Source organism: Schistocerca piceifrons, chromosome 3 (genome assembly GCF_021461385.2).
Source record: "Schistocerca piceifrons isolate TAMUIC-IGC-003096 chromosome 3, iqSchPice1.1, whole genome shotgun sequence".
NCBI classification, from domain to species: domain Eukaryota; kingdom Metazoa; phylum Arthropoda; class Insecta; order Orthoptera; family Acrididae; genus Schistocerca; species Schistocerca piceifrons.
Window position 1 is genome coordinate 310,320,070 of NC_060140.1, and position 26,697 is coordinate 310,346,766.

Below are 26,697 nucleotides of genomic sequence, written 5' to 3' on the forward strand. Positions count from 1 at the left end.
TCGTGAAATACACTCTAGCTACTTTGTTCATACACATCACTAAGTGCTTACCGTAGCTCAGATTTCACGTTAAAGTTACCAGTGTGACAGTGACGCTCGTCTCATGGTCAGTTCCGTGTTTTTATATAGTCAGGAAGCACTGTAGAAACATATGAAGACTCGACAGAATAATGATCTGTTACTATGAAATAAGTAGAGAGCAAAAAACTAGCATTTATTTGGATTTTGATATGTCATTTCAGTAACAAAACAACTTTAACATCAATGTCAGCTATTAGAGAATTATAGTGAATAATAATTTATAAGGTTGATTCAGACGACTGCAATGTGTCCTGATGCAGAACGTAAATTAAAGTCTAGAAGATATTCGATTGTTGAGCTGCGAGTCGTTCTCTTCGAATGCTGCGTTTACAACGCCCTTGACGTCCTTCTTCGAGGATCCGTTTTCTGGAACAAAAATATTATGTTTTCTGAGTAAGGAAACTACTGTTTTTTGCTGAATAAATTTCACTCGCAGTTAACTGTAGAGAGAGTGTTTGAAGTGCATTGCAGTTGTGAGGAGACACAATTGTGGTATACAAACTTTAAGGGAATAAATGAAATAATATTATTGAATCAATTTATTAGACCATTCTGTAAGTTAACTTAGCTGGTGATAGATGTATTATGTTAATCCCCTTGATAGGTTTATATTAATTATGTTTATTGGCTGTAAAAATTGCTCATGACTGCGATATTTGGAACTAATACAAAATAAAAGGATGAGATGCATCAGCTGCAGAAGTATAATCAGAAAATAATTCCTCTTATTGTTATGAAGTACATTGTAGCACAGCTAACCGATCGTTGATACAATTTAGATAACTTCTGGAGACACAATGTCTTCCCATCACACATTAAGTTCGAAAAGAAACAAACAGTATGCTGATTCTATAAAGAATTATCTCAGGGCCTCTTTCATAGTTGTTAAGTATTACTCTGAGAACATTGGCAGTTGGACTTTTCTGGTGTTTCAATTCATTACCAGGTGGTGTATGACTAATACCACATAACAGCAGAGTTGTCCTAGTAGGACTACTACTCAGACTCCTCCCTGCCTTGGAATTCTTGCATTTGACTGCCCAATTCAGATTCATCCCGTTAGTCGAATTATGTAATCGAAATTTCGGGTGTCACTGGGTGCCGTCTCCCTTTACCACATGAAAAAATATACTTCGCAAGCATATATCTTTCTAAAAGCACTCCTTGCGTAGTATTCAATTTACCCTAGCTTTGCAAACTTGGCTAGTCATATATCTTACTGCTTTCAGGCTCGTCTATTGTGCTATTGCCGGTGAACTTGAAGCCTAGCAACATACTGCCTCTTCCAGACATGCAATGGCGTTTTGAGAGCCTCCTGGGACATAATCCTGCGATGATAGGTTTCTGTGCACAACAGTGCACAGCAAAGGCAACGTACTATTACGTCTAAAACCTTATGAAGCTACACATTCCACTTGCCAAAAGGTAATTGTTGAGGCAGGTGGTGGAACTAATTTCGGTTGAGACATGTCTATAAGCCATGAAGTGTAGCTCTTGATGCGTCTACCATCGTCTCTTACCCGCAAACAATACAAGAAGCTATTGTCAGATAACGGACATCCGTTTGTTCACCTACAGATGCAAGTAGGTGACTTTCATCTGCGGATAGAAACTGTGTATTTTGTGTCACTATCGAATTGTGACGGATTTGAGGATCACTTACAGGGTCTCGAGTGTGCTTGTTTGATCTGCTAGATCATCACCCCTTAACCCAATTATCTTAGACATTCGGAGAGGAACCGAATTACGATCGATTTCTGTGAGCTGTAAGTGGCGGCTGAGCAGCTGCGGATTAGGATGGGTCCTCAAAGGTTTCAGTGTCTCGGCGGTGTATGTCACGTATACTCACTGCTGTCAGCAGGGGCGAGGCTGCTTTGAAGAGGGCGAAATCTTGCATCTAATTGGCTGCGTTGATATTTCGCGGCTTTTCGACGAATGTCACTCTCATCATCCTTGGTTAAAGGTCGAGATTACGCGCGTCCCATATACATATACCCCAGCGGCGGCCGCCGCTTCCTATTCCTTCGCCCTAGAGTAGTGGTCGGCGTCGTCTGAAAGGAGAAGCCGTACAATCCTCAGCCCACATAGTCTTAGGCAGATTCGCGAAGCGTCAACTGGTGGGTGCGGTATAGGCTTATAGCTGCTAGTCCGTAGTTCCGTGTCGAACTTTAGTAGCCCTCGTACCTCTTGACGAGATTGTCATGGAGCCTTATGTCTATTGATTCCTTCATGATGCTCTTCCATAAGCCAATAGATTAGCAAAACAATTTTATTTTTTCAAATGTGAACGTTGAGGCTGTATCTGCCACTGATAACTTTTATTTATGCCATAAAGGTAGGCCGTTAATGTGTACTATGCAGCGTTGAGAAATAAACCGCTGTGTTTGTCCAATGTCCTAGAGGCCACACTCACAACGGATGCTGTGCATACCAGGTATTTGCAGCGCAGTTTGTCCTTAACTGGGCCAAGCACATTTTTAGGTTTTTGTGGAAATCCAAAGATGGCTCTAATGTTGTTCTTTTTCGAGGATTTTCCATTTTGGATGAAGTAGGATTAGTATAGGGGACAAAGGCGTGTTTCTCCTCCTCTGCCTCTACGTCTTCTTTGAAGATGGCTGTTATTATGTCTTCCTTTGCAAGGTGTGTGGTTCTTTAGTGGATACAGGAGCGAAGAGCAGATGCGGTTCATGAACAGAGCATCCAGGTATTAATTTATCGTGCATCTTATATCAAACAGTGAAAATGAAACACAGTTTTGTTGCAATAGTTTTCGACGTCAGTTGCTAACAGGAGGTTTGAATGTAGCGATGTATAGAGATGCAAAAGATGTAGGAATTTGTCACGCTTTGTACAATGTCTATTCAGAAGATGTTGAACCCTGGGCACTTTGTAAGTCGGAAACTGATATTCAACTGGCAAACACACAAAATGAGGCAGTGCACGAATGTTCGAACTTAAGTAGACCCACCGCTGGAGCTCTGGAGAGGAGATGCTTGTATCTCTTTGGCAGCGGCGTAATCGTTTGTGGCAGCGTTCTCATACGACGTTGATGCCTGTAGGAAACGCGGCAGCGTGACTGGCGGCACACGTGTTTGGAGTGCGGCCGACTGAATAACGGCCGATACCGCAGCTGTAACGCTCGTTTTCTTCAATATACGAGTAATCTTTACTTCACTGTACCCTTTTTTACGAGTCACTTCTTTAAGGTGTTACAACTCACCTGGGAGACTGTCTCTGTCGTATGTCCTGTGGAGTTGTTATAACAGAGTATCGCTGAGCCGGATGATGTCAGCTCGTTGCATATTGTCACAGATCTGTATGGGTATTCTCTCTGTAAACTACATGTTTAAGGGTACCACCGCATTTTCTTCTTCTTGTAATGTCTAAAAATAGAGACATCCGGTCTATTCTAGCTCCATTGTGAACTGTTCATATGATCCAGGAACACATTAAGGGCCTCTCTGCTACGTTCGCACACAGTGAAGGTGTCATCCATGCAGCGGAAAAGTTTGAGCTCTGCAGTTTTTAGTGGTATCTCCTCAAACTACTCCATATAGAGATTAAGAATTCCAGAGACATGCGGTGAGCCCATGGCTACTCCATCAATATGATGATAGGGGCCTGGTCATGCAGAGTACCTTGTGCTGAGAAATAATTCTTAAGAAAAAAAAATCGATACGTTGTGCCGTTTCCGAGTTAATTAGCATTGATTCCCGGCGGGGTCAGGGATTTTCTCTACCTCGTGATGACTGGGTGTTGTGTGATGTCCTTAGGTTAGTTAGGTTTAAGTAGTTCTAAGTTCTAGAGGACTGATGACCATAGATGTTAGGTCCCATAGTGCTCTGAGCCATTTGAACCATTTTTAATTAGCATTGAAGCTAGGCAATGAGTCTGTTGTGCTCGCAAACTCAGTCTGCCCGCCAGATAAAACTAGCGTCAGTTGTCCCGGAACCTAGATGGTAGGGCACTGCTCAGCCTTCAGCTTGGGATGCTTACTACATAATGAATATAATTATTATAATGGGCCTTGTCTTGTAATACTCGGGTAAAAGAAGGTCTTTTCGACTTCAGAGCCCTATTCGTATCTCTGCAATGAAAGCACATAGAATAAACTGCTACGTACCGTAGCAGAGTGAGAATTTGGGTTGGCAAGCCAAATTCCTTTGTACTGCTGGAACCGTGCTCTGCTCCAATTTCGGTCCTGACTTCGATAACAATATCAGCAACTATGAACCAGCCGGCTGTCTCCTCAGTCCAGACCGGCTGCTTGATACAGTCAGTAGCCAGCTTGTGCCTCCTGTGCTGACGATAGCACTCGCTGCTGGCCGTTTCGCCTCGGCTGCTGGGCGCCGCCTGCCTCAGAGAGCCTCCCCCGGTCAGCTGCTGCCGCACTGCAGTCATCGCTTTCTGGCACTTCAGTTGCTCCCGACTACGGTAACTGGCCGACTTGGCCGCATAGAATCAGCTGCCAACAGAAGCTGTTTATCTTCTGGGAGCACTCTCTGGCTTCACTGTAGCCACGGTCCAGGCATTACACATTCGCTGAGGTCGTCCGTACTCGACGCCCTGACGGCCAAGTGGCCATTTTGCTATCCCCGGGTGCCTATGTAGCAGTCAGCCCGGGCCGCTACACTACAGTCTCAGGCTAGCTCAGATGAGCACGGGACAGTGCGGTTTGTGTACACTGTTCACTTTGTTAACATGCCTCAAAGGGCTACTTCAAGCTTAGACCGGGCCTACATTATCACTTTACGGTAAGAGGAGCTATCAACACGAGAATGGCATACACCACGACGACGTCAGTCTGACATTCAACTGCAGTCGTGAGCAATAAAATGCTGAAGATTTTGTTCACAGAAGGAGCCCATGGCCAAGAATACCAATACATTATCCTTGCTTACAAATTATGGATTTTAGGTATCCATAGGAGAACGCAATAGAACAAAGGTTGCCTTCTTGGAGGTTAACTAGGAGGCCCGTGTAGAACTATACAATACGTAAGTGTTCCAACAAATAAATATCAATAAAAAGGTGAAGAACTCTCTCTCCCTCACCCAACAGCCCTGGGGAGTGCGGAGATGCAAACACGTGGAATAGGACCTCTACCAATGTAACTGGGTTCTCTTCACTGACGTGTGTAAGATTTGAAACTTCCTGGCAGATTAAAACTGTGTGCCGGACCGAGACTCGAACTCGGGACCTTTGCCTTTTGCGGGAAAGTGCTCTAACAACTTTTTTTTTTTTAAAAAAAAAATCTCATTTTGTTCGCTTTTGTTCGTTGCATCTGCTCGGGGCGGACGTCGTAAGACATTCACTTATGTTCGTTGTTGATCGATTGACTCAGTTTTTTTATTACAGAGAGCACGTAACATTCTGACCGAACACGCTTTTTTTTGTTTTTTTTTTTATCTCATTTTGTTCGGTTTTGTTCGTTGCTTCTGCTCGGTGCGGACGTCGTAAGACATCCACTTAAGTTCGTTGTTGATCGATTAACTCAGTTTTTTTATTACAGAGGGCAGCTAACCCTCTGACCGAACACGCTGAGCTACCGTGCCGGTTATCACGCTGAGCTACCGTGCCGGCTACCAACTGAGCTATCCAAGCACGACTCACGCCCGGTCCTTACAGCTTTACTTCTGCCAGTACCTCGTCTCCTACCTTCCAAACTTCACACAAGCTCTCCTGCAGAGGCTCTCCATCAGTCCACACTCCGCTGCAGAGTGAAACTCTTACTCTGGAAATATCCCCCAGGCTGTGGCTAGGCCATGTCTCCGCAATATCCTTTCTTTCAGGAGTGCTAGTTCTGCAGGGTTCGCGGGAGAGCTTCTGTAAAGTTTGGAAGGTAGGAGGCGAGGTACTGGCAGAAGTAAAGCTGTGAGGACGGGGCGTGAGTCGTGCTTGGGTAGCTCAGTTGGTGGAGCACTTGCCCTCGAAAAGGCAAAGGTCCCGAGTTCGAGTCTCGGTCCGGCACACATTTTTAATCTGCCAGGAAGTTTCATATCGGCGCACACTCCGCTGCAGAGTGAAAATCTCATTCTGAGTGTAACATTTGTCTGACTCCTGATGATGGTCGTATAAAAGCGTGGCGGCGGTTAAGTCTTAGGCGTACGTTCCGGCGTGCTCAGTACTTAGGTTTGGGACCGTATCGTGTACATGTGTCAGTCGCCTCTCATCACTATAGAGGGTGAGTTGGGTGCATATCGTGTCAGGATCCTCTATACTATTTCTCATTCCTACATTCAACAATTCGGCGTGCGGTCCATCTTTCAGTACGACAATGCACGAGCACACTATGTGCAGCTCGTGAACATATTCTTTCAGGACGCAGGAACGTCCTGTATGGAGATCTCTGGGGCAACTGCTGAAAAGATCCCAACTGAGCATACTTGCGACCAGTTGAAAGTTTCAATATGTCACTGTAGGAATGCTCCTCATACACGAAAAGAACTCGCGAGACCCGCTGCCAAAGAGTGGACCAGGTCTGAACTGCTTTCAAATCTGAAGCAGAGAGAGGAGTGAGCAGGCAAGCAGAGACGCGCTCTGTCGCAGGCGGCAGAAAACAACCTAAGGCCCTCACCTGTGGTTGGGACGTTCCAAGACTGCTCCTCGGCGGTGGTGAAGACGGCGTAGAAGATGTAGCCCGCTGCAGCCACCGCTGCCGCCACGTAGAACACCATGTTCCATGTCGCCCGCGTCGGCTGTTGACATACGAAAAGGTTGTAGGCATTGATCGCCAGTAGCGTCATCAAGACGAGGATTAAAAATCATGTGTTGTCATCGTTGTAACGTTAGTGGGTATAAAAATTTGCTTGTAATTTTAATGTAACTCAGTTCTTTACAGAATATGATTGGGCTTCACTGAATTGCTAAAGGTTGTCCACAAAGTAGTGAAGAAGGAGGGTAGCAGTTGTTCCGCAGTGACAGGCTGAATAGACTTCATTTGTAATGTCAATGCTGCAGCTGTCGGCAAGCATCGTTATGTGTTTATTGCTGGGCATTGGAACGTTTGTCAGCAAAACCCTGGAGTGTGAGCAAGGTAAGCTAATCAAGAAGTTCATGGCGTTCTATAATTACTGATATCTTAGTTGAAAAATTTTGGAGAGGTGCCATCTTCACAGTGGACGACGTGTTAAACGTGCAATAACTTGTATGATAATTGCAAAAGCCGGAAAGAAAAGAGCTAATAAATTCAGATTCAAAGAATGTGCAGAAAAGTGAATGCGTGATTGCGACTGCAGAGAGATCAGGTACACAAAAAAATGTTCAAATGTGTGTGAATTCTTATGGGACTTAACTGCTAAGGTCATCAATCCCTAAGCTTACACACTACTTAAATTATCCTTAGGTCAAACACACACACCCATGCCCGAGGGAGGATTCGAACCTCCGCCGAAACCAGCCGCACAGTCCATGATTACAGCGCCTTAGACTGCTTGGCTAATCCCGCGCGGCTGAGGTACGCATTTCCAAAGGAAACACCTTTTCAATGGCGGCTTTAATATTGGGTGTCTCACCCGGGTGATAAAGACAAATAGTGATGACAGAAGCGCAAAGGTGAAAAAATGTGCCAACGTCAGTCTTCAACTTTAAATGACCCAATATAAGAGTTATAACGTGACAGTATCGTCTGTCTGTGCGAAATGGGTTGTCTGACTGTGGCGTTTCGCTCCATATAGCACAGGAAATATGTTGTGGCAAACTATAAACTTTAAACTCCTCTGTCTGGAGGAAAACGAGGTACAGAAAACGGCTAGCAACCAATCTGAAGCGTTACTGTGAGAATAATGGTAGTACTCGACGCGTAATTAGGAGAGAAATACATCTCTGGTATGATCTGTACGCTTCCTGGTCCAAAGATACAAACGGCGATCTAAATCACTTCTGTGCTGCCGGCCGGAGTGGCCGTGCGGTTCTGGGCGCTACAGTCTGGAACCGAGCGACCGCTGCGGTCGCAGGTTCGAATCCTGGCTCGGGCATGGATGTGTGTGATGTCCTTAGTTAGTTACGTTTAATTAGTTCTAAGTTTTAGGCGACTGATGACCTCAGAAGTTAAGTCGCATAGTGCTCAGAGCCATTTGAACCAACTTCTGTGCTTGGCACCTTTACTCTAGGTGAGATCAGAGGTGAAAATGAATATAGTATCTTCTTCTTCTACTAAGATGCTAAGAGGTAAAGACGTGTTTTGTCGGACAAAAATCATATAACACAATAAATATCGTAGTGATAACTAAGAAAATTATAATAAATGGATTAATTTATTTTTTCAAAAATGAATTTCTTGGGCTGTGATTTCTTAGAGAAGGACTAAATAACTGAGTTTTGAAATCGAGGGAACGCATATCCTCTATAAAAAATAAATTGTAATCTCGTCAGGGTCATTATTGTAACCAATTTAAATTCTCGGTATTTTACGACTTTCTAAATTGCATTCTTAGGGTTTAATTCATGGAAGGAGATGAGCCAGTACACAGTAGACATCGCACTTGTGTCCTGTTGTGACGTCCGACGACTCGTGTGATATACCCTGTACTTTTTCCCTTTCTTGAAGACATTCATGTTGAGTCTCATTTTTACTGTCCGTGTAAACTGTATGTTCAAATGTACGGTATCTTAAATATCGTCTACACAAATATTCCTCATACGCATTACAATATAAACATTTTGTTTGTAATTTCGCATTATGATGCAATTACAGAAGCAGAGTTCCTTTCAGTGCTTTGAAAGCGTAAAAAACCTTCTACATGGCCTACTGTGGCACCTCTTCCCTATTGGCTACGAAGACACGATGGAGCACATAGTGTTCGTAAGTGCATACGAGCAGACATTTTGAAAATTTCCACATGTCGCTTACTTCACACTCAGTGGCTTGCAACGATCCGGGTGATATTCCTGATGAGATTTATAACAATTACAACAAGCCGCTGCGCCTAAGAACAAAAGCGTCAGTGAAATAAAAGGTCTCACAGAAACATTGCCGTCTTCATTCACTTTACGCCACTATTTAATTATCAGTATTTTCTTCTATATGGTCTGCTTACGAAAGGCGGCTTAAATAGACTGTAGATATATGTGGAAGTTTCAGTCAATCAGTCAATGATGTATTTGCTTGTGATAGATCTGCTCTTATATCTACATAATGATACTGTTTCGAATATCACTGTAAGATTACACGGCAAGGAAAAAAAGGAGAAAAAAGAAGAAAACGATGGACACGGAGGAATTATTCGAATGGGATGGAAATCGGTAGATGTGTAAGTAGGCTGTTTAGGTTTTCTTATTGGTAACGCCACGTAGCGCTCTGTATGAAAATCACTGGCTGTGCTGTGTGCAGTCTGTGGCTGGTTTACATTGTTGGTGGCCATTGTAGTGTTGGGCAGCTGGATGTGAACAGTGCGTAACGTTGCGCAGTTGGAGGTGAGCCGCCAGCAGTGGTGGATGTGGGGAGAGAAATGGAGGAGTTTTGAAATTTCTGGGACTGGGTGTCATGAACTGCTATGTATATTATGATTTTTCAACACTATTAAGGTAAATACATTGTTTGTTCTCTATTAAAATCTTTCATTTGCTAACTATGCCTATCAGTAGTTAGTGCCTTTCGTAGTTTGAATCTTTTATTTAGCTGGCAGTAGTGGCGCTCGCTGTATTGTAGTAGCTCGAGTAACGAAGATTTTTGTGAGGTAAGTGATTTGTGAAAGGTATAGGTTAATGTTAGTCAGGGCCATTCTTTTGTAGGGATTATTGAAAGTCAGATTGCGTTGAGCTAAAAATATTGTGTCAGTTTAAGCACAGTCATGTACAATTTTTCTAAGGGGACGTTTCAGATGTGATGTACAGTCGTGGACAAAACGAGCGAGACCCCTCGCCTTTTCGTTATGCTGATCCGCACAGCTTTAAAGTCTGCTACACAGCATAACAGGCAAGGAGACGAAGTGCTGCCAACATACTATGCACAGGCGTGAAATTGAAAAACCATCCGAACTATCTCAGACTGTTTTCAATCATGTGTAAGACTATATTAATGCTGATTAGTGCGTCAAACACAACACGTAAATACAAGATATAAATGAAAGAAGAAACGTTAATTAGTATGAACTGTACTAATAGAAATGAATTTCAGCTTATTGAGATAACATAACTGTTTTAGTAATACAAAGTACCCCAGATCGTTACGAATTAGAAAAATAATACGCGAATTCGGCCGCTAAACCGTATGTGTCAACGTTCAGACCAGTCATACTGGATTACCGTAGCTGACCTACCATGAAAGTGTGCAAATTTAGCAGTGCGTGAAGATTCATAACGAAATTCAGTTACAAATCATTCAGTGCCACACTTAAGTCAATTCAGTTATTGACAGAAGAGGAAAAACTAGGCGGTAACAAGTATGAAATTCTACGAAAGTTTCATATTGACATCAACAGGGCGCCGGTACAGAACAATGGTAGCAATAAAACGTATTGTGGGCACGAGAATTTCTTAAAATTGCTTTACTGGTAGTCTAAGAGTGGGACGGTAGAGAAATAGTCCGAAGTTGGTTCGATGAACCCTCTGCCAGGCACGTGAGTCTGGATTGCAAAGAAATCCTGTAGATGTAGGCATGTAGATGTAACAACGAAATTATGTTGTAATTCGACATGTGAGTTACATTTGATTTGAAAATCGAAGTTGTTTGCTGTTTATTTATTTTTTGTTCATTATTTTCAGCCATAGACAAACACCTAGGTGCGTTAAATTGATACTGAAGTAATGTGTCATGCATGGACCAATAACAATAAATTCTTAACTACTTGTTATAGTACTGCAGTATCTGCCAGCGTCTTCGGAAGTGGATATCGCGTACGAGGTTCCTGGGGTGTTTATAAGTGGCTATTACAGACTTCGATCAAAATTTGAATGTAGCTTCGTAAAAGTCCCGTGATCAAACGATCTGAGTTGCTGGCGAATACATTTTATCCTCACTAGACAGTATATATTATAATTATACATAAGGTGAAAATGGTTTAGCCGGGTTCGGTGGCCAAGCGGTTCTTTCTTTTCCCCTCTTGTTCGTTGTGTTTGGTCGTCGCGGACGTCACAGGACCTCCGTTAAAGTTCGTTTGTTGATCCTTCCACTCAGTTTTTTTTTATTATTATTATTATTATTACAGAGGCCAACCAACTCTCTGACCGGGCACGCTGAGCTACCGTGCCGACGTTCTAGGCGCTTCAGTCACGAACCGCGCGGCTGCTTCAGTCGTAAGTTGGAATCCTACGACGGGAATGGATGTGTGTGATGTCCTTAGGTTAGGTGGGTTTAAATAGTTATAGGTCTAGTGGACTGATGACCTAAGCAGTTTGGTCGCATAGTTCTTCGAGCCATTTTTTGTCCTCTCGCGCAAATTTTCTTCACATGAACGGCCGTATCTTTTAGATTAAGTTGACATAGGAGCTCACTTTTTTACACCACCAAGGGACCATATACAACAGGAAGTGTGATACATTTCTGCTTATTATGTCTGCCCACACTAGAGGTAAACAGGTTTAAAGGGTTGGGTAGACAGATAGACGGTCAAGAAAGTGAGACTAGTAGGGTTCCATTTTTACCGATTTAGGTAACGAAAATAGCTACGACAGTTACTGAAGATGAGGGCCGCATAAATAATTACCACTACTCTTTATTCGAAATGTTCTAGCTGCAGTCGATACATCAGCATATTACTCTTAGCTACGCTTTCGACCCAAATCACGTTTACAGGAATGCAAATAAAATCCATTTGCCTACACACGTGGTAATTCAGATCCCAATATTAATGCCATGGCGTTTTAGAAGTGCGAGCATTCCCATTGCTAGCTAGCTTAAGAAACACTTCGGCTAATGAACGTTTTATGGCTGCAGCGAGTCTAATGAAGAATTCGAAACCTTGTATAACACGTTTGGCAGCTTTATAGCCGTTTATTTCTTGGGGTGGTGCAGAATTATCCTACTAAATTTATTCACTAATAACAGTATTTTGTTATTTGGATAAACATCCCGAATGATTGTCACGTAAGCGGTGACATAAAGGTAGAAAATTCATATTTTACACTCCAGAAAGCTCTATGCAACAGAAACTGCAGCTCATTTTGCCATTTTCATTGTGAAATTGCCGACTTATTCATGTCTGGGGTAATAATAGAGGGCTGTTTGCCTGCGTTGTCTGCTAGCGTAGTGGAAGGTGTATGCTACTGCAAGGGAGGTGTGGTTTGTTTTCGGTTCTAATCTCGATGGAGGCAGATAGACTATCATATCAGTAAGGCAATTTTAAGAAATTATCGCGCCCCCAATACGTTTTATTGCTACAGTTATTCTGTACTGGCGCCCTGTGGATGTCAATATGAATTGACTTAAGTGGGGTACTGAATGATTTTTAATTGAATTTCGTTATGAATCTTCACGCATTGTTAAATTTGCACACTTTCATGGTAGGTCAACAACGGTAATCCAGTTGACACCGACCGTTTCGCGGCCGAATTCGCGTATTATTTTGCTAATTCGTAACGATCTGGGATACTTTGTATTACTAAAACAGTTATTTTATCACGATAAGCTGAAATTCATTTTTATTAGTACAGTTCATACTAATTAGCGTTTCTTCTTTCATTTATATCTTACATTTACGTGTCTTATGTATTTAACTCACTATTAGCGTTAATATAATCTTACACGCGATTGAAAACAGTCTAGCCGGCCGGAGTGGCCGAGCGGTTCTAGACGATACAGTCTGGAACCGCGCGACCGCTACGGTCGCAGGTTCGAATCCTGCCTCGGGCATGGATGTGTGTGATGTCCTTAGGTTAGTTAGGTTTAAGTAGTTCTAAGTTCTAGGGGACTGATGACCACAGCAGTTAAGTCCCATAGTGCTCAGAGCCATTTTTGAAAACAGTCTGACATAGTTCGGATAGTTTTTCAGTTTCACGCCTGTGCATAGTATGTTCATAGCACTTCGTCTCCTTGCCTGTTATGCTGTGCAGCAGGCTGTAAAGCTGTGCGGATCAGCATAAAGAAAAGGCGAGGGGTCTCGCTCGTTTTCTCCACGACTGTACATGTACAGGCAAAAAAATTCGGCTGTTTTCTCAAAAGGAAGAGCTTTACAAACTGATCAAGCTAATAAAGCATTGGTACTCCTCTGGCTCGTATGGAAGCAGTTGTTCAGTTTTGCATTGATTGATAGCCTTGTTAGATGTCCTCCTGATGGGTACTGTGTCAAATTCTATTCAACTGGTGCGTCAGATCGTCATAATCCCGAGATGTTTGGAGGGCCATACCCACAATGCTCCAAACATTCTCAATTGGGAGAGATCTGGCGACGTTGTTGGTCAAGGTAAGGTTTGGCAAGCACGAAGACAAACAGTGGAAGCCATCATCGTGTGCGAGAGGGCATTATCTTGCTGAAATGTAAGCTGTGGATGGCTTGTCAAGAAGGGCAACAAAAAGGGGCATAGAATATTGTTGACATGACGTTGTGCTCCTGGTTGCGTCTCTCCTGTTTGGCGAGCTTTTGGTATCCCACAGCTGTCTAGGACGCCTCCAGTCACGTGTCCGGTCTGGAATCTCACTGACTGGAGTAGAACAGCCTTCAGTGATGAGTGTCGCCTCGAATGGAATCCAAAGGCGTGTCTCGACAGGCCTGGACAGCGTGGGATACCAAATTGACTGTCGTCCACCGTACTGCCCGACAACCAGGAGAGATGATCTGGTGTGCCACTTCTTTTCATAGCAGGACCCCTTTGGTTGTTATCCATGGTGCCCTTACAGAAATGCGGTACGTCGACGATATTGTTGCCTTTCATGGCAAGCCATCCTGGAATCCCATTTTAGCAAGATAAAATCCTCCCACACACGGCGAGAGTTTCTACTACTTGTATTCGTGCTCGCCAAACCCTACCTTCGGCAGCAAGGTCGCCGGATCTCTCCCCAGTCGAGAACGTTTGGAGCATTATGGGCAGGTCTCTCCAACCATCTCGGGATTTCGACGATTTACCTCAAGAACTGGACGGAATTAGTATCCCTCAGGAGGACAACCAGCAACAGTATCACCCAAGCCAGTCCGAATAACTGCTTCTGTCACACAGCTGTCACGGTCCGCAGCTCGTGGTCGTGAGGTAGCGTTCTCGCTTCCCGCGCCCGGGTTCCTGGGCTCGATTCCCGGCGGGGTCAGGGATTTTCTCTGCCTCGTGATGACTGGGTGTTGTGTGATGTCCTTAGGTTAGTTAGGTTTAAGTAGTTCTAAGTTCTAGGGGACTGATGACCATAGATGTTAAGTCCCATAGTGCTCAGAACCATTTTTGAGCTGTCACTGTGGGGCGTCGAACGCGGGGATGCGAGGGACGTCGAGCACGTCCCACGTGTCCTCCGATCGGTCCACTGCTGTGACAGCCCTGGGTGCTGCCTGCACTGAGGTTGACCCCTCACCCGTGGTCGAGTGGGAGATAATTCCAACGTCTGGCAGACAGCGAAAAACTCTCCGAGGGGCCGATTGTAGGGCCTCTCCGGTTCGTTTGACGAACAGGTTTCGGGCGTTATCTGTGGCTGACGATGTCTCTGAGCCGGATGCAGTCGTCCACCCTGCTCCAGAGGAAGCTTCTCGGCCCTCAAGGTCTGGGCATTCACAGAGGGTGGGTTTGCTGGTAGTTGGGTGCTCCAACGTTAGGCGCGTCATGGGGCGCCTTTGGAACATGGCTGCCAAGGAGGGAAGCCAGTGTGCACTCCGTGTGCATTCCGGGAGGAGTCTTCCCGGATGTGGAAAGGGTGCTTCCGGATGCCATGAAGAGCACAGGGTGCAGCCAGTTGCAGGTGGTGGCTCATGTCAGTACCAATGACGTGTGTCGCTTTGAATCGGAGCAGATTGGTTTCGGGCGGCTATCAGAAATGGTCAAGACTGACGGTCTTGCTTCCGAGATTAAGGTGGAGCTCACAATCTGCAGCATCGTCGATAGAACCGATTTAGGTCCTTTGTTGCAGAGCCGAGTGGAGGGCCTGAATCAGAGGCTCAGGCGGTTCTGTGACCGTGCAGGCTGCAGATTCCTTGACGCAGGTGGTGGGTCTCCGGGTTCCGCTTAATAGGTCAGGAGTCCACTGCACACAGGGAGCGGCTACACGGGTAGCGGGGGCTGGGTGGAAGCGACTGGGCGGTTTTTTAGGTTAGAGGGTCTCAGGGAACCACAGAAGGGGCGTCTGCCTAAAAGTGAGCAGGTAAGACACAGTAAGGTAGCTGTAGAAATTGTACTGAATGCTTCCTCAGAAAATTATTTTGAACAATTAGCTCATGAGCCCACTTGAAGCGTAAATGGTTGCGAAAGCATTCCTGACCTTTTAGCAACAAATAATCCTGGACAAATAGTGAGTACTGTGACGAATACAGGGATTAGCGACCACAAGACAGTTGCTGCTATACTGAATACCGTAACACATACAACCATAAAAAAAACGCAAAGTATGTCTACTTAAAAAGGCTGATAAAAATGCTCTTAACGCCTCTTTAAAACACAGTCTTCGCTCCTTCCGGTCTGATCATGTAAGCGTAGAAAAGTTGTGGAATGACTTCAAAGAGAAAGTATTGACAGTAATTGAGAGATATATAAGACATAAATTAATAACTGATGGTACTGATCCCCCATGGTACACAAAACGGGTCAGACCAGTGTTGCATAAGCAACGAAAAAAGCATACCAAATTTAAACGAACGCAAAATCACCAAGATTGGCAAAGTTTTACAGAAGTTCGAAATATTGCGCGTACTTCAATGCGAGATGCTTTAATAATTTCCACAACGAAATTCTGTCTCGAAATCTGGCAGAAATCCCAAAGAGATTCTGGTCATACATAAAGCAGACCAATGGCAAGACGCAATCAATACCTTCACTGCGCGATAACAAGGTGAAGTCATTGTTGACAGTGCCACTAAAGCAGAGTTATTAAACACGGTTTTCCGAAACTCCTTCACCAAAGAAGAAGACGTAAATATTCCTGAATTCCAATCAATAACAACTGCCAAGATGAGAGACATAGAAGTAGATATCCTCGGTGTAACAAAGCAGCTTAAATCACTTAATAAAGGCAAGGCCTCCGGTCCAGATTGTATACCAGTCAGGTTCCTCTCAAAGTATGCTGATAAAATAGCTCCATATTTAGAAATTATATACAACCACCCGCTCACAGAAAGATCCGTACCTAAAGACTGGAAAATTGCTCAAGTCACACCAATACATAAGAAGGGAAGTAGGAGTAATCCGCTGAATTACAGGCCCATATCACTAACGTCGATTTGCAGTAGGGTTTTGGAACATACACTGTATTCGAACATTATGAAGTACCCCGAAGAAAACATTTATTGACATGTAGTCAGCACTGATTCAGAAAATTTCGTTCTTGTGAAACACAACTAGCTCTTTACACTCAAGAAGTAATAAGTGCTATCGACAGGGGATGTCAAATTGATTCCATATTTTTAGATTTCCAGAAGGCTTTCGACACCGTTCCTCGCAAGCGTCTTCTAACCAAACTGCGTGCCTACGGAGTATCGCCTGAGTTGTGCGACTGGATTCGTAATTTCCTCTCAGAAAGGTCGCAGTTCGTAGTAATAGACGGAAAGTCATCGAGTAAAACAGAAGTAATATCCGGCGTTCCCCAAGGAAGTGTTATAGGCCCTCTGTTGTTCCCGATCTATATTAACGGCATAGGAGACAATCTGAGTAGCCGTCTTAGATTGTTTGCAGATGATTCTGTCATTTGCCGTCTTGTGAAGTCATCAGATGATCTAAACGACTTTCAAAATGATTTAGATAAGATATCTGTATGGTACTGAAAGAAAGCAGCTAAATTTCGATTACGCGATAAGTCACACAAATCTGAAGAATGTAAATTCAGAAAAATACGTAGGGATTACAATTACAAATAACCTAAATTAGAACGATAACATAGATAATATTGGGGATAGAGCAAACCGAAGACTGCGATTTATTGGCAGAACACTTATAAGGTGCAACAGGTCTACTAAAGACACTACTTACACCACGCTTGTCCGCCCTGTTCTGGAGTATTGCTGTGCGGTGAGGGATCCGCATCAGGTGGGACTGACGGATGACATCGAAAAAGTACAAATAAGGGCAGCTCGTTTTGTATTATCGCGAAATAGGGGAGATAGTGTCACAGATATGATGCGTGAATTGGAGGGGCAATCGTTAAAACAAAGGCGTTTTTCGTTGGGACGCGATCTTCTCATGAAATTTCAGTCACCAGTTTTCTCCTCCGATTGCGAAAACATTCTGTTGGCACCCACCTACATAGGGAGAAATGATCATCACGATAAAATAAGAGAAATCTGGGCTCGCACAGAAAAATTTAAGTGCTCGTTTTTTCCGGCGTGCCGTTCGAGAGTGGAATGGAAGAGAGACAGCTTGAAGGTGGTTCATTGAACCCTCTGCCAGGCACTTTCTTGTGAATAGCAGAGTAATCACGTAGATGTAGATGTAGTAGATAGATGTACAAGGGCCAGAGTTGGACCAACGCATTAATGACTTGCTCAATTTGTGAAGCTCTTCCTCTTGATTAAATCATCCAGTTTTCCTGAAATTGTTCAAAAATAGTTCAAATGGCTCTGAGCACTATGGAACTTAACATCTGAGGACATCAGTCCCCTAGAACTTAGAACTACTTAAACGTAACTAACCTAAGGACATCACACACATCCATGCCCGAGGCAGGATTCGAACCTGCGACCGTAAAAGTCGCGCGGTTCCAGACTGAAGCGCCTAGAACCACTCGGCCACAATGGCCGGCTCCTGAAATTGTAATCCTTTGATTGTTTGCGCATGTACATCAGATCTACCGATTTCCGTCCCATTCGGATAGTTCCTCCATGGTCCATCGTTTTATGTGTGTGTGTGTGCACGCGTGCGCGCCTGCGCGCGCCGCCGTGTGTGTGTGTGTGTGTGTGTGTGTGTGTGTGTGTGTGTGTGTATTTGTTAGAGCGTTGATTGCAAGATTTTGACATAAGCTCTAAGCTTCTCCTACTTGCCGTTTTCTTGAACTATGTTAATTAATTGTCATTAAATAGACTTGGAACGTCATTACGTCTTCGGTCAAAGCACCGTTAAAATTGACAAACTAAAGAAAATTAATGATTTATAAATTCCATATTGTGTAGTCGTACTGTATTTGTCTGTGTTTGCTTGGTATTCAGTTTTATGTCGTTGTCTCATCTCCCGTGTTGTTTGAGCCTATGCTATAATTCTGAGTACTTATGTTTTCGTGTTTTTCAAGTCATCGGTTTTCTTCATCTAACGTTTAACATCATGAATGTCATGTGATGTTGCCTTTGTTAAGGATATTTTTTTCTATTGTGAAAATTCGTAAATAGATGTATTTAAATCAGTTTTGGTGAAGTCAGGACGTGTAAGCTTTAAAGATAAACGTTGTGATCTGGTCGTTCGAGAGTGCTTATTTCAGAAATTGCCGGACAATTTTCAGTACATATATTTTTGTAAATTGTTAGTAAAAATGTTTTCTTCAGATTTTTATGGGACATTACGCTGCGTAATATTGTTGCACAGATCTAGTACATCCGCATCTCCAGGTTATGTGGTTTTCTGTTATAATAAGCAACTGGTTAAAACATTTTATGATCATCTGCATCACCTACACTCTTCAGTGACACTTCTATGCTTATGTCATTTTGTGCTGCGCTCACAACGTAAGTTTTTGTCAAATCTAAATGCTATTCACTCAAATTTATCTCACCATTCGAATTTGTGGACTCACATTCTGCAAAAGAGAAGTTCAGTTCCCCGTCCGCCATCCAGATTTAAATTTTCTGTCATTCTCTAAATGACTATGGGGACTGTGGGAATGATTTTTGGAAAAGACAAGACACGGTCATCATTTTCCTTCCCTTTCCTTTACCTATTTTCAAATTTATCACCCGGCCCCCTTGCTGGATGCCTTATTGGCGAATAATATTCAAAGTAATCTAAACCCGCTGTTAAATGAAAAACACAAACTACACTTGGGGTCGGCGACGTAATCAAATGGTTAACTGTATGAATCTCAATATCCTCCTAAATAAACTACGGTTTCATTGAACTGATGGTGTAGCTAACTAATGGATTATGTAGTATCTAGCCAGAAGAGTGCAGAAAGTTGTTCTTAATAATTCAGCCAATGTAAGCAAAGCAGATTTTTACGACTGGGGAGCAATCTGTTATTGGGTTCCACAAGACTCAATATTAGGTCCATTGTTGCTTCTCATTCATGAGAACATCAGATGATCGCGGATAATCGACAGCGAATAAACTGAATCAATGGAAACAATTTTTTTGGGAACTATTAATAGCATCAGTATATTTGGAATAATACGTGATGAACACAGTCGTACCTTGTAAATTATTTATTCCCAAAACAGTTTTATTCATAGACCATCTTCACAGTGAAAAAATACTTTTTACGCCATCACATGACATTCGTGCTTTTAAATAACAAATTAAGAAAACTGATGACTTGAAAAACGTAAGTAGTCAACACTGGCTAGAACAGCACAAATAGTGAAGTATCGGCACAAACAAAATGTCCAAGCGATTAAGACTAGGGAGAAGGAACCGGACAACTTAGTGGATCTCCCTAACACAACCATTGCAGATTAAAACGTGCGAGCTGTTCCCGGACGCTTCGTAGAGAAGGACTGTGCTCCATCGCGCACGAACCAAATCTCAAGCCATTGTTGGTAAGTTATCTCCTGTAGCAGGATAGGCAAGTCGTCTGATAGGATCCGAATATATCGTGCTCCAAACAACGTGTCTGGAAGTATGGAAGGTCCTATTAGTCTTGCTGTAACAGAGATGTGTTTCACTATAGCGAAAATGAATAAGTGCTCTCAGCGCTTAAAATACGCGTTCTAGAACCTATGTTTACAGGCCATTTCAAAACGTGGAACACTTTTTTAACAACCTATATTTTTCTCATTACGGGTTTATTTGAAGTAAATATCACCTGTCCTGGCTCTCTCACTCTGTATTTCCGACCATACCACTCGTATATTGCAACGATACAGAAGTTTTTATACATTATCATTAAAGTGGCTTTCATACCATCTCTACGTTACGTTGCTTGAAGATATGACCTGAACCTGATCTGAGCGTCGTCTCAGTCGAAACTGACGCTGTGGCGACCTGCGGCCATTAAATATACTCTTATAAAATTTCGGAAGTACTCGTCCAGGTATGAATTTATTCGATAGCCCCTTATTTCATATATTGGAAAGTACCGGTAATTGTAATACGATGTAAAAATTGTCATCTGGAGATAGGTTTTCCACTCAGTACCGGTAATTTATAGCCATTTGTATTTTATAAATGTTACTAAATTCGCAGTACAATAATGTGAGAAAGCTCAGTGGGCTGTAGTTTGACAACTCACCGTACTAGTTACAAATAAAGTTGTCCGTGGTTTAACATTATCCCATACGTAAATGGCGTAACGCGTTAGAATGTGTGTTGAAACACAGTTACTTTCATCAGATGTTTCTCACACGTTAAATCAGAAACGCAAGCAGTCGAATCCATGTACGTGGAGGAATAAGCGGAATTACCTAGCCTAGCGTCGAGATTATGGTAGCGCCGAACGTTGTTTGTTCGGACCTTCTGAAGGACGTTCCCTACACATGTGTTGCTAAGTGCTCCCGTTATCTCCGTGTAGCATAAAGAGGAACAATTGTGACGACACCAAGCACACAGTCTGGGAGAGTAATAATTCACGTAAACTGTGTCAGGTCTTATACGGCTGCTTTTTAGATGAGAGAGACATGCGAATGCACGTAGTGAAACTAATGGGGCAACCTTCAACCTTTTGTGTACCTTACGTTATCGACTTCATTTGGAGCGCTGTTGCTGCATTGTGTAGAATAACAATTCGTTTAGCTCTAATGTTACGCGAGTGGCATTTTTGCGTTTAATAGTTCTGTGTACGTCCTTCCCTTCAGTAACTTATGTTCTATGTCTCGCATTTATATGGACAGCACACATACTTTTAGCTTCACTGATACAGCGCACCATTCACCATGTGGCCTACATCTATGGTTGTTTTCATCGACAATGGATTGTGTGAAGGGCATGCTGGAGCAGACGGATGGTGGTAGTGAGTGGACAAAACCAGTTGTGATGACACAACCGACTCTTGGACCACTTCTACTAGTAGATGCACGATATGGGTTTCGTTAAGTTTGACGGTAACAAATGTGGAGCATTTTGTCCTAAAGGAAGCTATAAGCGGACATTGGTCATTGGTCAAATCCACAGATACGTAGTTTAGAAAGGGTACCCATGCGTCTTACTCGATAAAAGCCATTTTCAAGATCCAAGGAAGGAAGAAGAACATTTTTCCGCTCACGAACTAGTTTGCTGCGTTAGCTTCTAAAGCGAATTGTATACCCTGAACGTTAGAGACTAATTTTGCAATGACTTGTCAAGCACTGTGACTTGGATAGCTCAGTTTTTTACTCTGTTGTTTTCTTCTCGAAGAGAATAATAAGAGCGTATACTTAGAGTTTTATTCTGCATTTACCCTTAACATAGAAGCAGCTCCATCTGCTTCTCTCCGAAACGCATCACGGTACAATGCTACTCTCTACGTCAGGCACAAACACAGACACTTTGCTTTGTTGGGCTGTGCTCTCGTTATCTCGTTTACAGGTGACATGGCTTAAAACATGCTAATATTATGTAACAAGTCAACCTAGATGGTGTAACATTAGCAACGCATTTCGTCATCTTATGTGGTTGCCTGTGACAGCTACCTGTCCAAACCAGTACGGTCGTTGCCATGCAGATGCGTGGCACTCAGCAGCTGTTACCTCGACCAGATCAGTTTCTCCACAGCCTCCTTCCCCGTTTTTAAGACATCGTTCTTCATCAGATGTATAGCACATCGCTGTAAAACTATTAACAATCATTCGCTGTGTTATTGGTATCAACTCTTGGAAAACATATGAACGTAACGTATATAATTTAACACAGTATAATTATGTTCATATGGCTTGTTAGATCAGTGCTTTATCGAAACTTACGTAAGCGTACGAAACGGTAAGTCACAAAATATTCATAGGTAAGGTATGTCTGGCTACAAGGGACTACCGGCTGACGCAGTTCGTCAGTCTTTTAGACAACGGAAGATTTTATGTCACCTTGAAAGACGAAAGGTGCAGATGGAGAATACAAGGACATGTGCTACCTTAAAAACATGTTGGCTGCCCTTCTACACAACATCTCTACTAATAATCAGCCTATTTCTGTCGACAACAGAGAATTCATCCCTAAGGATGACACTGCAGTGACTTTCGAAGAGGAAGAAAACAAGTTTGTCCATGCCACTGCAGAATTATCCACTCACAAGGAACATTCCCAAGTGTCAATAAATGATGTTGATGAACTTTTCACAAAGTTCTTCCAGCGTCGAAAGCTGTATACGTTCCACGGCTGCATCTGTGAATCGAGCCCTTTGGATCTGCAGATGTCCCTTGTCCTCCGGTACGACGCTCGAAACGGTTGTTTTACACTGATCACCGGCCTTTTCATAGTTTTAAAAGAAACTAACGGTGAGTTTGGACGGAGAATTCGAGAATCTCTTTTTAAGCCCTAGATGTCCTTGTGACAGCATAGAAAATTGGCAAACAAAAGCCTGGATAGGCCATAAGATATTTGAAAGATGTTTTATTTTCCAGTAAGGGAGAAACATCTGCTGTATTGTTAGATTATTTGGGTGGCCAATGTGAAAGAACCGTTGAGAGCATCGTAACTGAGACCAAGGAATTTTCTCATCTGGAGATCCCAAAGGGCTTGATGGCACAGGTACAGCAGTGGGAAGTATACAACTTTCGATGTTGGAAGAATTTCGTGAGAAGATTTTCAAATCTAAGTCTGTTGAATTATCATGATGTTGATCTCCATTTAGAAACAATATAATCAATCTGCAGTCATTAGTACATAATCAGTTCTCTTAGCCAACGCTTACCAGAGTACTGAAATATGCCTGCTATAAATCAGGATATTTAGAGTATCATCCTTGACAATTTGAAATCTTTCTGTACTTTGTTTTATATCGTCTTGTTCGTCGTGTATACGTACCACGCGAAAAATTTAATTTATTTTATGTGAATGGTGTGAAAAGCATTTCTTTTAAGCATTTCTTTACAGATTAAGTTTATTGTAATTATCGTCTATCATAATAAAGAGTTACTTATTACTTACTATTAACGAAATACACGTATGTGAAACGGTAAACTAAAAAACTCAAAAACAAAAAAGCATGAATATAAAACGTAAAATAACAACTTAAAACATAACACAAATATTAGTAAATAATTAAAATAGTAATGAATGTTTAGATATTTTGATTAGTTATGTTGAAAATTCTCCGAGAGCACATTGTGTACAGCTTATTTTCGAAAAACACTTTTCGAAAGCTAGCTTTATTACACAGAGATATGTATAGCTTGAAAGCTTCTATAATTTATGTTGTAATAAAAGTCTTCATTTTTAAAAACTAATTAATGGCGGAGGGGTATTTTGCAAAATTTCAAATTATTACAAAAGTTGGTCATATAGTTTTCAAAAACGTTACTTACATATCAATATTTATATAGTAAATATTTTTATGTATCATCTTTTCGAAGATATTCCCTCTAAATCTAAAATGCCAGTTACCTTTCTGGGTATTTTTTTACCGCTTAATAGTGAAACTGGTCACAAGTAAAAAATATGCATTGTGCTATTTTGCGCGCTCTACGCACCTGCCAAGTTTCTTCAAGATCGTTTATTGACACTTGGAAATGTTCCCTTGGTAGTATGAAAACTACCACCTTACACTAAATTCTGGGAAAACTCCGATCTGTGCATTTCATCTGAGAAACAGGGAGGCAGAAATGAAGTTACGTGTAACCTGGAGTGGGCAACACTTTCTCCATTGCCAGAACAAAAACTATTTGGGTGGTCGAAATTCCAACATACAGACACCAGTGCTAGGACACTGACTAGAAGGTCAGTACCAGGAACATCATCTTGCCGCAGTGGTAACACCGGTTCCCATCAGATCACCGACGTTAAGCGCTGTCGGGCTGGGCTAGCACTTGGATGGGTGACCATCCGGTCTGCCGACCGCTGTTGGCAAGAGGCGTGCACTCAGCCCTTGTGAGCCAAACTGAGGAGCTACTTATTGAGAAGTAGCGGCTCCGGTCTCGTAAACTGACAAAACGGCTGGGAGAGCTGACCACATACCCCTCCATATCCGTATCCAGTGATGTCTCTGGGCTGAGGATGACACGGCGGCCGGTCAGTACTGTTGGGCCTTCCGAGGCCTGCTCGGACGGAGAGAGAAGGTATTAAAACGAAGTCCACATAACAAAATCTTCACGTTCATTGGCATAGAACCTTCAGATATAAGAACTGTAGCAGCAGAACTGGAAAAAGAAAAACAAAAAACAGATCCACAGCAGTTGCTATTTGGACTATCTCCGTCCTTCAGAGTTTCCTGAAGAGTTTCCTGTAGAAGTCAGCAACAATTCCACCTGCTCCTTTACCTGATTCCCACCACATCGACCTGTGAAGTGACAGAACATCTGGCGGATTCAGGGATGCCATTGATACTCGTAAAGCTTGTTACCACCTCCAGTTAGGGACATAGGAGGCACTCAACAGACAGAACGGGAGTGACGCGGCACAAGACTAACATGAGGAAATGAGACTATGCTGAAGAAATCGAAGTATGTGTTTTGATGAAATGAAGAACTCCAAACACCTTTTGTCTGTAGGAGATTTGTCTGCAAGTGACAAGGCCGTTCACACAACCAAACGCTGGATATGGTCAGCGTAATTAAGCCATAGCTATAATTTTAGTTTTGTTTTGAGCTGTCCATCAAGGGTAAAAAAGAATGATATAGTTTGTTCATTAGCGAACGACTTTAATCCTCCGAAGATATCACTCCCATTATAAAAAGGCTCACTTTCGTTTATGGAACTTAGTGTCAAAATAGCCAGAATTTCTTTTTTTCCCTTGCTTCGCTTTCTACGGTGTCTACTTTTAAGTCCTCACATATTATCTAGTTATTTATGACCATGTCTTCCCTAGAATGATCTTTTACAGCTCGAGGAAACCTAATTTTAGTGGATTGCACCATCGCTGCTTCTCTTTCGTTTAGACACATATCACAACCAAAGATAATGACACAGTTGTGTGCCTGGCTGCTTAGCGTAGTATTTTAGCCAACCTGTATTTTCGTAGTTATAAATCTGGTATCGTTGGTTCTGCGACATGGCTCTTTCAGAGCTAAATTGTAACGTTAACAGTTTATCATGTCGATCGCAACTATTTAGGCTTGGGAACAGCATAGGCTTACTTAGTTTAGAGTTCATCATCGTGTTTTAGGCACAGATTTGACGGATATGTGTGTATATAGAAAATGAAATTGCGATATTTGACATAAACATTATACTTTCTGTGTTGCTGACGTATTTGCTTGGAAAGAACATTGTGACACTTGACAAGCATCATAGGTTTAGTTTGAGTTGTATATATGCAAACTGAAGGAACGAATGAAAATTTGTACCAAGGACCGGATTAAAAACCCGGTCTCTTGCTCACAAGGCATTGCGCCACCTTGGGTCAGTGACTGTCCACAACTGCACAGGAGTACCCTGACACGACACCCCATCAATCCAACGTCCCATTTATGCCTCAGCTCACTTGGTGTCCCCCCTACACTGTAACAGCATTGCAGAGGATATCCAAATGTACTGGAATAGCATCTCAGCATCGAATGAATTGGCGGATACTGCCTGAAACCCACGCATAGTTGGTTTAATCTAATGAAACTATGTTGTTCCAGAAACAGTTTCAATTCTCAGACATCTATGGTGTATATATGCAGACTGAAACGACAAAAGAAAATTTGTACCTAGGCCAGGATTGAAACCCAGGCCTTCTAATAACCTGGAAGATGCGCTAGCTGCTACGCCACCATGACATAGCGGCTTTGTACAACAGCACAGGGCATTATGGCACACTTCCCTTTTGAATCCAATTTTTCATTCACGCCACAACTCATCTGCTATTCAGTCTCTGTTGATCCACCGTGGATACACTACAACAGCCAATCAAACATTTACCAAAGAAAAATCACCAAACAGCCGTATGTTTCCAGAAGTCATTTTATTTAGACCAACATTTTCAGCATCTCATTACTGTCATCTTTAGGCCCTGTGCACTACATGTACACACAATCATATACACTGCTGGCCACCGTAAATGCAACACCAAGAAAGACAAGAGGTAGCACAACAAAATTTATTTTGTAGATAACATGTTGACCAAGAAGTATCAAATGATTACGTTTACAGACGTCTGTGACATGTGGTTCCTGCCAGAATCAGTAGCCAGAGTAGCCGCCATTGTTGGAGATCACCGCTGCCACACGTCTCGGCATTGAGTCAAAGAGACGTTGGATGTGTTCATGTGTTCCTGGGGTACAGCATCCCAAGCAGCTTCCACACGTTGCCAAAGATCATCTGGTGTGGCAGCTGGGGATGTAATCTGGGTCACTCGTTGAGCAACCATGG

General features: G+C 42.7%; 1 protein-coding gene across 1 annotated transcript in view; it reads right to left on the reverse strand.

Annotated features, from left to right (window-relative positions):
- Positions 1 to 315: 315 nt before the first annotated feature.
- Positions 316 to 26,697, reverse strand: part of LOC124788616 (sialin-like) — a 74,396-nt gene continuing 48,014 nt past the window's right edge. Inside the window, exons 9-10 of the mRNA XM_047255886.1 lie at positions 6,659 to 6,779; positions 316 to 447 (exon numbers count right to left, since the gene is read on the reverse strand). Of these exons, the coding sequence (XP_047111842.1) occupies positions 350 to 447; positions 6,659 to 6,779 (219 nt within the window). The 3' untranslated portion in view covers positions 316 to 349. The remainder of the gene's footprint in view (positions 448 to 6,658; positions 6,780 to 26,697) is intronic.